The following is a 14,969-nucleotide window of genomic DNA, read 5'->3' as shown; positions in this document are numbered from 1 at the left end:
CTGTTTGCCCTTTTGTTTTCTGCCTTAAAACCCATATTTATTTATCTATTTGGATTATTACTTTTATTTAGTCCTTTTTCAGTAGTGAGTTCAAAGAAGCATGAATGGAACTATATCTTCATGATAAATCTTGTGTGGTAGGCACAATTGAGAAAGACAGTGACTGGACCATGGTCACCCGTCAAGTTTTACTGCTCAGGGGGAGCGAAAGTTCTTGATTTCCAATCTATCTAACACACCAACAATCTAACTACTTTTATGCCAAAGTGTCTGATTAAACAGGATGCAAGTAAAAAAATGTGTTGGAATAAGTCTTTCATATGTTAATTGCTGGTAAATGTGACCACAGTCTAAAGACAGAAAACAGACAATGTCACAGAGGACAAGGCGTCTTAAGAATGAAAATGGAAATACCTGATCTTCAAATAATTTATTATATCCTTGGCTTGGTCCACAGTGAAGAACTCAAACCCACCACTTTTCTTGGGATTACATTGTCCAATTCCTGCCATTGCATTCATAAGTTCTTGGATGTTCTGTTCCAGTGTCATTTGTTGGCCTGCAATGCAAACCAACAAAATAATTACCCAACCTTCCCATTTAGAAAATTTACATTCAAGCATAATGGGTGGGGAAACCTATTTTCACCATCTGCAACTTTTAAAAGTATTGTACTTTTAAAGGGTGTTTACAAAAAAAAAAAAAAAGAAATTGAAAGCAAAGAGAAAAATTAAAAGGCAAGGGAGGGTGGAAGAGTAATTCAATAGAATAGAAATCAAGGCTAGACATCACATATGCGGATCCTATTCCCAAATATATACAGTGTGAGGCAGCATAACTTCCTTTTTTTCAAAACTTAATAAAACCCATTGTATGGATCAGAATTTTTTATTTTTTTATAATGTAGGCACATACCTAAAGTTTTGTTTTACATAGTTTTGAAGATCAAATTAGGTAGGTGACGTCCCCCATTCTCCATACACTGAGTAAACCGATTTCTGCCGTTTGTCACGACTCTTGCCAGAATAGCAGGCATTATGTTGGCAATTTCTTCCTGGATTTTGGTCTTCAAATCTTGTAGGGTCCTTGGACAGTTCACATAAACATGGGATTTCAAAAAACCCCATAGAAAAAAATCACAAGGGGCCAAATCTGGAGAGTGGGCCAACCATGCCAAATCCACTTGAAAAGTAGGCCTCAATGGCAAAAGCACGCTCCTCACTGTTCCAACGCATGATGGCGACTGAACTGTGTTAGGACAAGACTTTATACTCCTGCCTCTTGAACGAGACCACTAGTGCTCCGCTACGTCTTCAACCGACTGAATGGTGTGCATTTAAAAAAAGGAAGTTATGCTGCCTCACCCTGTATATTATTGTGTTTCATAACTATATAATACTAACATAGATAAAGGTAAAGTAGCAAGAGCTGGTTAGGAAAAATTATCTGTGTCACAGCAACAACATTCAGTTGGAGTAGACAATTCCTTTCTTAAAATGCTTGCAATATATCTGAAGCACTACTTTTTTTTTTTTGCGAGATCAAACATGATTGTAACCCTGAAGAAATTTTACATGTTGAATAAAAAGCAGTATTCCCTTGGTTAAGTTGCAAAGGATTCATTGTTGCATTTAATTGTAACATGTTTAATGTTAGATTTAAGCTAATTTTTAACTATTAACACAGATAATCAAGAATTCTAGCCTGCCACCAGAAACAGATCTAAGGTCCACCAGGTAATATGAACAACCTTCTGCTTATTGCAATCTAGTTGATCACACCGATATGCTTTCTCAAAATGCCATGGCTGCAGTCCACAATGCTACAAACAAAGAAAAACATGGTATGGCTATATGCAAATTTGCAAGCCCTTGTATCTGTAACAATGCTAAACATTAGGCTTGGGCGGTTTCGTTCGTTAATTTCGTAATTCGTTATTAATTCATATTTAAATTAGCTTACGATCCAAATTGAGCCATGCAGGAATAGTGTGAGGAGTAAATTAGATTCGAAACAATTTTTTTCAATTTATTTCGTAATTATTTTGTAATTATTTCATAATTATTTCGTAATTATTTTCACATGTCTGGTGCAAGTTTTATAGTTGTTGTTTGTTTTATCACACCAACAGTCAACAACAGAGGGAGAGGGAAACTTCAGAAGTTCCCCCTGTCCCATTTGGAGATTTTTTTAGCATATTGCGCAATCGCGTCCGCCATTAATGAATCGATTCGTAATTTTACGAAATTTCGTATATTTCGAAATTTTTAAAAGGAAAATTTCGGAATTATTAAAAAAAAACGAAACGCAAGGGCCCCCTAAAAACAAAACGAGTTTTTTCCGTGGTTACCCAAGCCTACTAAACATATCCTGGAAACTTCGTATATTTTGCTAGTATGGTTCAGTTTTCTTGAAACAAAGTCTAACCCTTTTCAAGAGAAAGATTTACTGTATACTCTTTTACCTGTCTCGCCCACCCTTGTATTGTATTACTGTACCTCCTCCTCTGCCTCTCAGATCTCGCTCCTGAAGTCTGCAGTGGTGCAGGTGCGCAGGTGCGAGATCTGAGAGGCAGAGAAAGAGGTACTGTGATAGGAAAATTACCATATTGAAATTAAATCTGATGCTTTTAAAATTTTTATTTAGTGTGTGTTGGAAGAGGGGTAGTCTTATATGGTGAGTATATCCCAAACTCTATATTTTAACTGGAAAAGTTGGAGGTCGTCTTATACGCCCAGTCGTCTTATATGCCGGAATATACGGTACTGGTAAGTACATGCTTAACTTTCTAAATGAAATCAATCAGGTTTGCATGTTTTTAAGTGGAAAGGAAAGGAAAGGTCACATAAGAGTTAATTTCTATATGAGGAACAGGATTTTAATCTGTTTTCTTACATAAAATAAACAGGTGATGTTACAAGTCAGCTGAATACATTCATTTGATTGCAAACTTTATTAATTGCATTGCATTCAGAAAGTTTTAAGCAACATGAGCCTCAGCCTAAGACTACATGAAACCACACTTAAGACCACAATTTCTGGCTCTGAGACCTCTAGCTACTGAATTATAGTTAAAATAAAATTGACAAACTGGTGAAGTTTGGAATGCTCAAAAATAAGAAGAGGCTTGAAAATGCTGAAGTTAAAAATCCAATTTTTAAAAAATGCACAATGCAACCAAACTTACTGTCAATGTTCTCCATCAGCAAATTTAACAGAGTCAGGAATCCTCCGAGTTGCACAGATGTGAATTCTAATGATTTAGCCCACAAAAATCCTGAGATGTAATAATCCAGTATCACAGCCTCTTTCAAAGATGTCAACCGATGTTTCAAATTTAGAAATTCTTCCAAGGCTCTGTGGACCAAAAGTGTGGTTATCCCACACTGCAGCATACAACCACAGAATACACAACTCTGACAATCTTGATTCCCCAAACTAGAACATGCCAAACATCTTGACGCTGTAATCTGTGCAAACCCTATGTACCTGATCCAAAGCACTCCTAGTAATAATGTAATTTACACAATACAACACAGGTTTGAGCAAGGTTCAATTAGTCATTGCAATATCTTACTGGCAACCTTTGACTTTGGAAGGGATAGATATACATTAAGAAAATTCATTAACTCAGTTTGATTTTTAAAATCCTCTTAAAGTAGCCCTCAGGAGAATGGCATCAGATACATTCTCCTACATCTGCAATCACACACAAAAAAGCATGATTTCTAGTAAATATACTAAATAAAAACAAGTCTCTGTTAGCATGTTCTTTGGAATTAAAAATGCAGTTTGCACTCTCAGCAAAGGAAAAGAACAAGAGTAATATATATCAATATTTAGGAACAAACTTACTTTTGAACTCCAACTACATCTAGCTCCAAAAGCACAGTAACCTCTTCAAGAGAAAGGAATTTCCAAGCCATTTCCTCTTCATCTTTAGCAACAATTTCTTCTTCCTATAGCAAGTCAATACAATTCATTACAACTGTATTCACAAATGCACATATTTGATCTCAAAGATTTCTTTTAATCTCTGCATAAAGAAAAACGGTCGCTGTTCCCAACTCCAATTTAGCTGAGAAGAAATGCTAGGCAAATAAGTGAAAATGAATTTGTCTTACATTTGCAAATCAGAAATTACCGAGGAAATGCAATATTTCAAAATATTTCAAAATGTTGTTGTGTGCCTTTAAGTTGTTTGTGACTTATAGTGTTCCTAAGGCAAAAATATCATGGGGTTTTCTTGTTCAGAGAGGAAGCTTGGCAGTCACCCAATAAATGTCCATGGCAAAGATGATACTCTAGTTTATATATGTAAATGGGCAAACAGTTACTTACTTCCAATATTGTGTGGTCCTCTGTGTCATGTCATAAATCTGTTCAAATTCTTGGCAAGAGAGAAGCCCTTTCCTCAACAGATGAAGGTGTGAAGGAGTGGTTGGTATAAGAAAGAAAGACAGACTCCATCTACAATAAGATTATATTGAAGCTTCGAGGCGATTCTCAACTCGGGTCCACAAAACACATGCCGCCAAAGTAAGCTGTAGCATGCATTTAATGATATGTTGTTGTTGTTGTTGTTGTTCATTCGTTCAGTCATTTCCGGCTTTTTGTGACTTCATGGACCAGTCCACGCCAGAGCTCCCTGTCAGTCGTTACCACCTCCAGCTCCTTCAAGGTCAATCCAGTCACTTCAAGGATACCATCCATCCATCTTGCCCTTGGTTGGCCCTCTTCCTTTTTCCTTCCATTTTCCCCAGCATCATACTCTTCTCTAAGCTTTCCTTTATTCTCATGATGTGGCCAAAATACTTCATATTGGCCTCTACTATTCTTCCCTCCAATGAGCAGCCAGGCTTTATTTCTTGAAGTATGGACTGGTTGGATCTTCTGACGGTCCAAGGCACTCTCAGAACTTTCCTCCAGCACCACAGTTCAAAAGCATCTATCTTCCTTCACTCAGCCTTCCCTATGGTCCAGCTCTCACATCCGTAGGTGACTATGGCGAGTACCATTGCTTTAACTATGTGGATCTTCATTGCCAATGTGATGTCTCTACTCTTCACTATTTTATCAAGATTGGTCATTGCTCTCCTCCCAAGAAGTAAGCATCTCCTGATTTCCTGGCTGCAGTCTGTATCTGCAGTAATCTTTGCACCTAGAAATACAAAGTCTGCCACTGCCTCCACGTTTTCTCCCTCTATTTTTCAGTTGTCAATCATTCTTGTTGCCATAAACTTGGTTTTTTTGATGTTTAACTGCAACCCAGCTTTTGCGCTTTCTTCTTTCACCTTGATTAGAAGGCTCCTCAGCTCCTCCTCGCTTGCGGCCATCAAAATGGTGTCATCTGCATATCTAAGGTTGTTAATGTTTCTTCCAGCAATTTTCACCCCAGCCTTGCATTCCCCAAGCCCCGCACATCACATAATGTGTTCTGCATACAAGTTGAATAGGTTGGGTGAGAGGATACAACCCTGGCGTACACCTTTCCCAATCTTGAACCAATCTGTTGTTCCATGGTCAGTTCTTACTGTTGCCACTTGGCCCTTATACAGATTCCTCAGGAGAGAGACAGGGTGATTTGGTATGTCCATACCACTAAGAAGTTGCCACAATTTATTATGATCCACACAGTCAAAGGCTTTAGAATAGGTGTCTACAGTGAATAAATAAAACAGAAATAGATGTTTTTCTGAAACTCCCTGCCTTTCTCCATTATCCAGCAGATATTGGCAATTTGGTCTCTCGTTCCTCTGCCTTTTCTAAACCCAACTTGTACATCTGGCAACTCTCTCTCCATGTATTGCTGGAGTCTTCCTTGCAGGATCTTGAGCATTACCTTACTGGCATGAGAAATAAGGGCCACTGTACAGAAATTTGAGCAGTCTTTAGCATTTCCCTTTTTGGTATAGGGATATAAGTTGATTTTTTCCAGTCTGATGGCCATTATTGTGTTTTCCATATTTGCTGACATATGGCATGCATCACCTTGACAGCATCATCTTTCAATAGTTCAATTTAATGATGTACATTGCATTAAAAAAAGTAACAGGGAAATTCAAGTTCAGCCAAATAATGTGTTGCAGCATGTGCTAGTATAGCCCAACTCCACATAATGAAGAATTCACTGTAGACACCATGCTCTGATGAAATGCATTATAGAATCCTGAACGGTAGTTGCCAAAAAGTGGCTGATGGGCATAACTAGGCCCCTTGGATAAGTAATTTGTTACCTCAGTTCCTATCAGTCAGTTTCTCTTTCTATATCTCTCATCCTGGATCACTGATGAAATTCGATCACCCACGTGGATTCAAACCAGTTCCAGACCTGTCAATCTAATCACCCATGAAAGAAAACTGGTCCCAAGCTGCATTATAGTGTCCGTGTAGATGTTTCCAAGGATTGGTGGGGTGGGAGGAGGTTTTGTAGAAAGGAAGAAGCAGATAATTCTTGGAGATCTGGTTTCATTCACCATTCACTCTAAGAATGTAGCTCTTTACAGGTTGTCCTCAAAGGAATGTGAACCTAAGAGAAAATGTCTTCTAAACTTGTGCTAAACAATACATTATACATTGGAAAAGTTGCTTCTAGGATGGAGCATCCAGATATCCACATCTGATATAGTGATAGTGATAGACAGTCATAGTGATAGACAGTCATAGCGATAGAAACTCACTGTTCCTATAACTGTAATAAACAGAAGTCTGAAACTGTAAGGTAGTAGTTATTATGAGCCACAGGGACACCCCCCTTCTTAACACATCTCTGTCAATTTGTCAAGACCAAAATAAAAATAGAAAACAATGCTATGCATTTGGAATTTTCTTTCTGCTTTTGCCACATGCTGAAATAGCTATCCATCCAATCCTTACAAGTTGTTTCCCTAGCGTGTTTTCTTTCTCCTTCTTATCCTTTCTTTTTTGTGAATAAGTCTAATATTCAGTATTATGTACACTGCACCCAAAACATGTACAGTTCAAATTATCCCAAACACTAAATCCAAAAAAGAAAGAAATTGATCGATCTCTCTCCCAAAAGAAGCAATGGTTGAAGAAGATCAGAGAAGAGAAAATATTTCTGTGGTTGGATTTCACACACAAGATTTCATATCAGTAGCTTTTATGTATCTTTGAAATTTTATTATTCAAAGCCTTGACTATGACATGACTGAACAGAATAATAGCAGATAGGTTCACTGTTTCTAAATATACCTTTATTTCCGAAAGTTAGCTTAAATTCAATAACATCTATTTTGAGCTGTTCCATTTCTTAAACAAGGAAGCACGCCAAAAATAACTATGTTGATTTATAGCTCCACTCAAAATAGAGAAAGTCATGTCCTACAAGACAAAGTCAGCATGAGAAAAAGCCCCCCCCCCCAGCAGAGTGTCCAGAATGTCAAACAATTTAATATCTCTCTCTAAAAAACTAAAGAAATATGTTATGAAACTTGTTTAAACTACAAGCTAGTATATACTGAACACGAAGAATCATTTTACCCATTCAAATCCAATAAACAGAAAGTATGGAAAGCCCAATATTTTGGGTAACTGAATATAGCAGGACAGCTGGTTTACTGATCTAAGTTGTTTCTACCTGTCTTGAGATCTACATTATATTCAAATCAGCCATGCAAATGGTAACACACAGAGATTCCTGTTCACTTAAATGGAGAAGATAATACAGGCAGTCCCCAAGTGATGAAAAAGATGGGTTCTGTAGGTTTGCTCTTAGTTGAATTTTTATGTAAGTCAGAACAGGTACATTTTTAAGTGTCACTCCGGCCATATCTATATCTATATCTCTGTCTATATCTATATATAAATGCTCTGTTCATTTTTAGTGACATCACAACTCAAAACCCGCTGGACAAATTAATGCCAAATTTGCCCACAATACACTTACTAACCCAAGGAGTTACCAAAAAGCATAGTGACTGAGACTTTAAACCCCCCCCCCCCCAAAATGTAGATTGCTTACCTGTAAACGTAGTTCCCCGAGTGGTCACCTGTGAATTCGCACATATGGTATTTCCTGTTCCTGCGCAGACAGTTCAGAATCTTCTAGAAAACTTATTAGACACTTTTAGGTGGTAGCCCCACCCACTCTCCCCTTGAGAGTATATAAAGCCATTGCAGCAGCTAGGAATCTTTCTCTCATTTTTCTTTTTCTCATTTTTCTTCATCTTTGACTAGCATTTCTGGACAGTGTAAAGATTCTGAACTGTCTGTGCAGACCACGATGGGGAACCTAGAATACACTATAGCTATGTGTGCAAAAAACTTGCCTGGCCCTGCCACCCTCCTGCATGAGGGAAAACAAACCAAACAGCTGTCCCACCTCTCGCAAGAAGATCCTGCAGAGGTGACAATCGGTAGGGAGGGCTTTGATGGTGTCTTCCTTTATGGCAAAAGGAGGTTGGACTGGATGGCCTCCCCTGGGTCCACCTGGCAGAGGAGAAGCTCCCTACAGGAGTTGGCTATTTGTTTGAATTCTTCTTTGGTGATTTCTCCCCTTTTCCACTTCTTGTGTATGTCTCTTTTGTGTCTTTGCACAGTTAGAAGTTCTTTGGACATCCACTGTGGCTTCTTTTGCACTTGTCCTATTTTGTTGGCACTGTTTGCAATTGTGCCTTGAGTATTTCAGTCTTGAGAAACTCCCATCCATCCATAACTCTCTTGTCTTTTAGTATCTGTGTCCACGGAATGCTGCTCAGTGTTTCCTTTTCCAAATGAGAGACTCCGTCATGGGCACACAGAAAAATGGGCGATTTGGAAGTTGCTGAACAGACTGCGCTCTGGCACCATGAGCCAATGTTAAGAAATGGGGCTACAAAGTGGAGTCCACGACATATGAGTGTGGAGAAGAGCAAACCACAGACCACCTATTACAATGCAACCTGAGCCCTGCCACATGCACAATGGAGGACCTTTTTATAGCAACACCAGAGGCATTCCAAGTGGCCGGCTACAGGTCAAAGGACATTTAATAGAATGCCAGGTTTGCAATCTTTGTGTTTTTTTTAAAAAAAATACAATATAACTGTTTGGTTCACTCTTGATATAATAAATAAATAATGTGGCCCTGAGCATACTGGTATATAAAATAGGCTTAAAATCAAACATTTACTGATTAACACATCAGCATCTGCAAGGCTTGCTAAATAGGCTGATTTTTCTTTTTATGAAGTACAGTACCCCACCATTGAGATAAGGGAACCCTATTTGGGGTCAGGACTCACACTTTATGAAGCAGTGGTCTAGTAAAAACAACAATCAAAACCACCACCATCATTGAATTAGCTAGTTGAAAAATAGTGGTTGAAAAGGGAGGGATTTTTGTGTCACATTGCATGTTACAAGGCTTTTGATCTTTGATATTGTTTTTAAATTGTTTTTAAATTGTGTTAGATCTTAGCTTGTTCTTGTAAGCCGCTCCGAGTACCAGGGGAGTGGCGGCATATAAGTTTGAATAATAAATAAGTAAATAAATAAATTTGGTTCAGCCAGTGCTTACAATTTACTGGGCAGGGCATGTAAAAGTATACTAGAATTAATCAAGTAGATGTTAACAGAAACTTTGGTACCAGAAGTGAAAATAATACCAAAAGGATGGGGATATGTTCCTCCTGTACCATAAAAACAGACGAGCAGTTCTGTATTCTAATACTACTTTTTTCTTTCACCAGCCTCCACGTTTCTTATTATTTCCATTTTGGTAGCCAAATTTGGATGTTCTTTTTCTAACATGTTGGGGGAAGTGGCTTAACTGCTTGTCTTTTCTGCCTGTTCTGCTGTTCAAAAAGACTTAGCAAGTTATTCTGGAGGTAGCTGAAGTTTATCTTACCTGTTGCAGGCAGGTACACGAATCACTTCAATACAATAGAATACCACTTTTCCCCAGGTCAACCTTTGTTCATTACATTGTTAGCAATACAATACATGCAATGTTACTTCATGGACTCAAAAGTCTGTGTTTCTCTAGCTTGTGGTCTCGTCCAACTCTATGATTCTACGATCTATGCTGTTTTCTGTCGCCACAGCAACAGCTAGGGAGTTACCAGAGAGTAACTGACCGTCACTTGGCACCTTTGCTGATGTCAGCAATGACAACAGTGAAACTTGGAGATAAAAGAGGCACTGTGCCCTACTTTCCACCTCCTTTCTCCAGGTGCCTTTGCTGGCATTGCTGACACAGAACAATGGCCAAAAGCCACTTGGAGATCCATGAATGAAAAACATCAAAAGTAAGGGAGACTGTCCAGCATGTCTGAACTAGTTATGGCCCAACTGGACAGTAAGGCTTCATTCCCACCATGATGTGGTTCAGGAGGAGAGTGCTGTAAACACTAGGGCAAAATCTTCCAGCCCTGGATTTTGTGGCTCGTGTGGATGGGCCTTTAGATACGATGATTTAGATGTTTATTCCTCCTAGATGCAACTGTTTTCTGAGCTTAGTCCCACATAAGCATGCATAAAACAAAAGTCAAAGCTAAACAAACTTGCTATTAAAATGATTGATTCAAAATGCATTCACCAAGTGCATAAAATCAGCAGGCAATGGGCAAAAACCAATAAAGCAAGTGTTAGATGAAGCACATTAGGAAAGGAAGTAAAATGCAAGGGAAGATGGGTTTGTCAGGAAAAGTCGAGGTAAATAAATGAATCTTAAGGAAGTGGGCAAATATAGTAACAAGTAAAGTCTCAAATGGGAGAATCACTTTCCTATTTTCACGGGCAGTTCAAATTGAAGCAGTAAAGATACACATGTGTATGCATCAATCTTAAGAGTCTGTTTTAGTTCTGTTTTGAAAACAAGCTCAAAAAAGTTATGAGTTTGTCCAAAATGTAAACTATTTAAGAGGTTAATAGTAGAGAAAAAGAAATTAGGATAGTAACTAGAGAAATCAAATTGGTGAAGGAGAGAAAGAGCAATCCATCCCTCCCTCCCTCATCATTTTGCTTCTCACGTATTTGCATTGAAGGTCCATGTAGTCCCTTACTGATTTTTTTTTTGTTGCCTATGGCTACATAGTGAGCCGTTCAATAAAAAGCCGTTGAATTTTTTGGAGGTTCAACTGCTTCTCCTCAATCCTTGGTGATTTTGAAACAGGAGATTATAACTTTTTTATTCCTCCGGATTCTGGATTTCTTGGGGTGCCGAGACTGCTGCCTTGCTTAAATGCTGGCTTTATAACTTACTTTAATTGGAATGTCAGTGTTGTAAACCACTATTGGTACCCTTTCAAGGGTCAAAACGCTGAGGGGCATATAACTGATTTTAGAAAAAAATGAACAAATACATATATTGCATTTGTTTTACTAGCAGACCTCCTAAGTCTGCAATAGAAGAAGAAAAAGAATTTATTGCATTTTGCCTCAAGCATGGATAAAGCGAAGACTATATGCTGCACTGAACTGTTGCTTACTATGCAGCTATTAATGTTACAAAAAATATTGATAGATATAAAGGCAAAAACTAATCATATTTGTGTAAGGCCACCACCTTTACATTGATAGCAGTTTATGCCATAAAAGAACTCTACAACCATCAAACTGAAGAGGTTAGACTTCTCCCAGCTTGGAAATGCAGTGCTTGCAGAATCTGACACATAATAAGTGCTAGGGAAAAACTATCAATATGGTAAATGTTGAGTTATTAAAATTTATATCTATAAAAAGACAAGCCTAAATTGCTGCATTCTGTTTCAATTATTTCAGAGTAAACACACACACTGGCTCTATATTCATTATCTTTGTTGTGAGTCGGAATTCCCCCCAATGAACCCATAACTGAAAAAACAGACTTATGTAGAAATCCATACTCTGAACACTCTTATTTTCAATATGTAAAAGGCCTAAAATTTTCTAAAGTCGCAATATGCAAGTAACTCTCTCCCAAATTCAACACTACCAAGTAATTAAAAACTATAGAAGTAATAGTGCATAGAGGATTTTTGATGGGATTACAGGATAAAATATCTAAAAGTGTTCAAGAGCAGAATTGGGCACCTTCCAGACTTTTTTAAAAAAAAAAAATTTAAATTTCATTTCAGATATCAACAACTGAGACGTGGTAGATGGTGATTCAGGGACCTGCCTAAATCATTTCCCTATTACAATTGCCCCTGTATCAATGAGGGATACATTTCAGGACTCTACGTGGATATCCAAAACCATGAGTAACAGTGAAACCTACTGCGCAAACAACTTTTGATGGAAGTATACAATAGGACTGTGCTGGAGGACCTAGGAAATGCAGAGGTTGTTAGATTGTCCAGAGCAAATCTACGATCAACTTCCAAAGGAAGCATACTACATAACTGCTTCCTAGAGCACGTGTAAAATGACTATAAATAAAGTATTTTGTCAGATATGGATAAGTGAAACTGTGGATGCTAGATCTGCGGGTACAAGGGTATATTTTCATTTGTATGTCTCTCTGTTTATATGTATCTATTAGGCTTGGGTAACCACGGAAAAATTTGGTTCTAAACTCGTTTTGTTTTTATTTCCTCACTTTCCTATACTTTATTGTTCTCACTCTTTCGTTGTAATCTATATAAAAATTAATAAAATTCTAATTAAAAAAATAAAATAAATAAATAAACTCGTTTTGTTTTTAGAGGGCCCTTGCGTTTTGTTTTTTTTAATAATTCCGAAATTTTCCTTTTAAAAATTTCGAAATATACGAAATTTCGTATAATTACGAATCGATTTGTTAATGGTGGATGTGATTGCGCAATATGCTAAAAAAACCTCCAAATAGGACAGGGGGAACTTCTGAAGCTTCCCTCTCCCTCTGTTGTTGACTGTTGGTGTGATAAAACAAACAACAACTATAAAACTTGCACCAGACATGCGAAAATAATTACGAAATAATTACGAAATAATAACGAAATAATTACAAAATAATTACGAAATAAATTGAAAAAATTGTTTCGAATCTAATTTACTCCTCACACTATTCCTGCATGGCTCAATATTGGATCGTAAGCTAATTTAAATACGAATTAATAACGAATTACGAAATTAACGAATGAAACCGCCCAAGCCTAGTATCTATGTATGTATCTATTAGGGGTGTGAAAAACTACCGTTAGTCCTCCTAAGTCATCAGTAATTTGTTAGACTTGTGCAACAAATAGCTATTAAGGAACAATCAGAAAAGGGACGATAAAAATTTAAGAATCAAAACACTCACTGATAATTTTTAAAATCCTGTAATATTCGGAAGTCTCCCAAAATCTGTTTCATTTTCAGTATAAGCATTAAGCAACTTTGGTAAAGCCAAAGAGGCCATGGCTAGTGTTTAAATTAAGACCCAGGCTGCTTGCCAGTAGCTATAAGGAAGGGCAGCTGAGACGGGATTAGCTGAGCTGGACGGAAGACTGAGAACACAGCATTGTGGGAAATGTAGTTTGGGAAGGCAAGCCCCTCTATGACAGAGAATTCAAAAGGCCCTGCCCTAAACTACATTTCCCAGAATGCAGTACTCAGCATCAAAAAGCTCTAATGAGGGCTGCAGCAGCCAGCTATTTAGAGTCAATCTAATAATAATAAATAAAATTACTGAATCTGCAAAGAGTACTAAAGTGAATGAGTAATAATATAAATCTGTACTAAGTTTTTCCTTTCGTCCGTCCCCCTCTCTTCCTTCCTTATTATCTATATAAATAAAAATGTAATGTTCGTTTGTGGGATTAACAGAACTCAAAAACCAAAAACTACTGGATGCATTGACACCAAATTTGGACACAAGACACCTAACAACCCAATGTATGTCCTTCACTCAAAAAATTATTTTATCATGTGGGAGTTGTAGTTGCTGGAATTTATAGTTCACCTACAATCAAAGAGCATTCTGAACATCACCAATGATGGAATTGAACCAAACTTGGCAAACAGTTCTCCTATGACCAACAGAAAATACTGGAAGGGTTTGGTGGGCAGTGTCCTTTGGTTTTGGAATTGTAGTTCACCTACATTGAGAGATCACTGTGGACTCAAACAATGATGGATCTGGCCCAAACTGTACACGAATCTACAGAAAGGAGATTCCATCTGAACATGAGGAAGAACTTCCTGACTGTGAGAGCCGTTCAGCAGTGGAACTCTCTGCCCCGGAGTGTGGTGGAGGCTCCGTCTTTGGAAGCTTTTAAACAGAGGGTGGATGGCCATCTGTCAGGGATGATTTGAATGCAATATTCCTGCTTCTTGGCAGGGGGTTGGACTGGATGACCCATGAGGTCTCTTCCAACTCTTTGATTCTATGATTGTGGATCATCTGCCTTGATATGATATTCAGGGTTATATGGCTGTGTGGAAGGGCCCTCGGTCACTCCTGTGGAGAATGTGGGAGTATTTCGGAATGGGAAAGGGGGGGCATGATAGAAGAGGGGGCTCTGGAGTGCAGGCTGCCCTACCTGAAGAGATGGCACGGCCACTGGGACACTTTCCTTCTCCTTCTCCCTCTCTTTCTCTTTCTCCCTCTCCTTGGCCTTCTCCTTGGCCGCCATGGCGCCGCGAGGAAGCGTCTCTCCGTTGCCAGGGGAAATGGCTCTCCGTTGCCGGGGAAACGTCCTGGGCGTGGCTTACGGAAAAGAGGCGGGGCCAAGCCTCCCTCGCTTTGTCGACCTGACTGTATACTTAAAGGGAAGTTCGAGGGGAAATAGGGGATATTTTGCCTGGTGGACAAAAATTGGAAACTCGTCAAAAAAGCATTCAGCTGCTCTTTTAGTGCCTCACTTTGCACACAGACAAAGATGAACTTCTATTATTATTATTATTATTATTACTATTATTACTATTATTATTGGCCATCTCCTGCCACGCATTGCTGTGGCCCAGTCTGGTGATCTGGAAAATAAAGCAATGAGAAAGTGTTGGTTTCTAATACATGTAATTCCTTTATGCTTGTGAGTAAACAGTATTTCTTGTTGTTTCTTTGTCAGTGTTGATGTGGA

At 38.3% G+C, this 14,969-nt stretch overlaps 1 protein-coding gene across 1 annotated transcript in view; it reads right to left on the bottom strand.

Annotated features, from left to right (window-relative positions):
- CABCOCO1 (ciliary associated calcium binding coiled-coil 1) overlaps window positions 1–14,578 on the bottom strand; it is a 106,070-nt gene extending 91,492 nt beyond the window's left edge. Inside the window, exons 1-4 of the mRNA XM_060768941.2 lie at window positions 14,430–14,578; window positions 3,856–3,959; window positions 3,188–3,357; window positions 415–559 (exon numbers count right to left, since the gene is read on the bottom strand). Coding sequence (XP_060624924.2) covers window positions 415–559; window positions 3,188–3,357; window positions 3,856–3,959; window positions 14,430–14,522 — 512 coding nt within the window. The 5' untranslated portion in view covers window positions 14,523–14,578. The remainder of the gene's footprint in view (window positions 1–414; window positions 560–3,187; window positions 3,358–3,855; window positions 3,960–14,429) is intronic.
- Window positions 14,579–14,969: the final 391 nt, after the last annotated feature.

This window comes from Anolis sagrei, chromosome 3 (assembly GCF_037176765.1).
Source record: "Anolis sagrei isolate rAnoSag1 chromosome 3, rAnoSag1.mat, whole genome shotgun sequence".
Taxonomy (NCBI): Eukaryota; Metazoa; Chordata; class Lepidosauria; order Squamata; family Dactyloidae; genus Anolis; species Anolis sagrei.
Note: the sequence above shows the minus strand (reverse complement) of the source record. Positions and strands in the feature narration are given on the sequence as shown.